Source organism: Camelina sativa, unplaced genomic scaffold (genome assembly GCF_000633955.1).
Source record: "Camelina sativa cultivar DH55 unplaced genomic scaffold, Cs unpScaffold05437, whole genome shotgun sequence".
In the NCBI taxonomy this organism is placed as follows: Eukaryota; Viridiplantae; Streptophyta; class Magnoliopsida; order Brassicales; family Brassicaceae; genus Camelina; species Camelina sativa.
Window position 1 is genome coordinate 1 of NW_010926523.1, and position 563 is coordinate 563.

Consider the following 563-nt stretch of genomic DNA (forward strand, 5'->3'; position numbering starts at 1 on the left):
GTATTGGCTTTGAAGACTCAGATCCCAAGCCGCCAAAAGTAGGTGAAACTCCACGCTCCACAGAACCAGGCTCAGAAAGAATGAAAAGTGGTTCAAATAAATAGAAAATTTCATCATTTAGGTAAAAATCCCCATTTCTGTTTGGATCGCAGCTTAATCCTCCAGATCTTGGTATTTGCCAGGAAGTATCCCAACCACCCGTTCTCAAGCTAACATCCATTTCACCATCTCTAGGATGTGTAGAACCTGTCATTCGAGAACCAACACAGTCTTTCCAGATTCCTGAAATAGAGCTCATTGGTGTCAACGCTGAAGAGGATCTGCTGGATAAAGATGATGACAGAAATGCATCATTAGGCACTCCTCGTGAAATTCTCCGAGCTTTATTGTAGACAGAAAAAGCAGTATCCTTGAGAATGACAAGCTCATTAAAGCTTGGACTTGTTATACGGAAAATAGAATCAACAGACACCACTTGTAGAACTAATTTGGGGACATTAAACCCTGAAAGCACTGGAATGTGAGATATTGATGTTTCGTCAACAGCAGCAGAACTACCAAAC

General features: G+C 41.4%; 1 protein-coding gene across 1 annotated transcript; it reads right to left on the minus strand.

Moving 5' to 3' along the window:
• Window positions 1-4: 4 nt before the first annotated feature.
• Window positions 5-559, minus strand: LOC109131801 (mediator of RNA polymerase II transcription subunit 13-like; the record flags this gene model as incomplete). The annotated part of the gene is made up of 1 exon (XM_019242979.1): window positions 5-559. A coding segment is annotated over one exon (555 nt), but the record flags the coding sequence as incomplete, so codon positions are not given.
• Window positions 560-563: the final 4 nt, after the last annotated feature.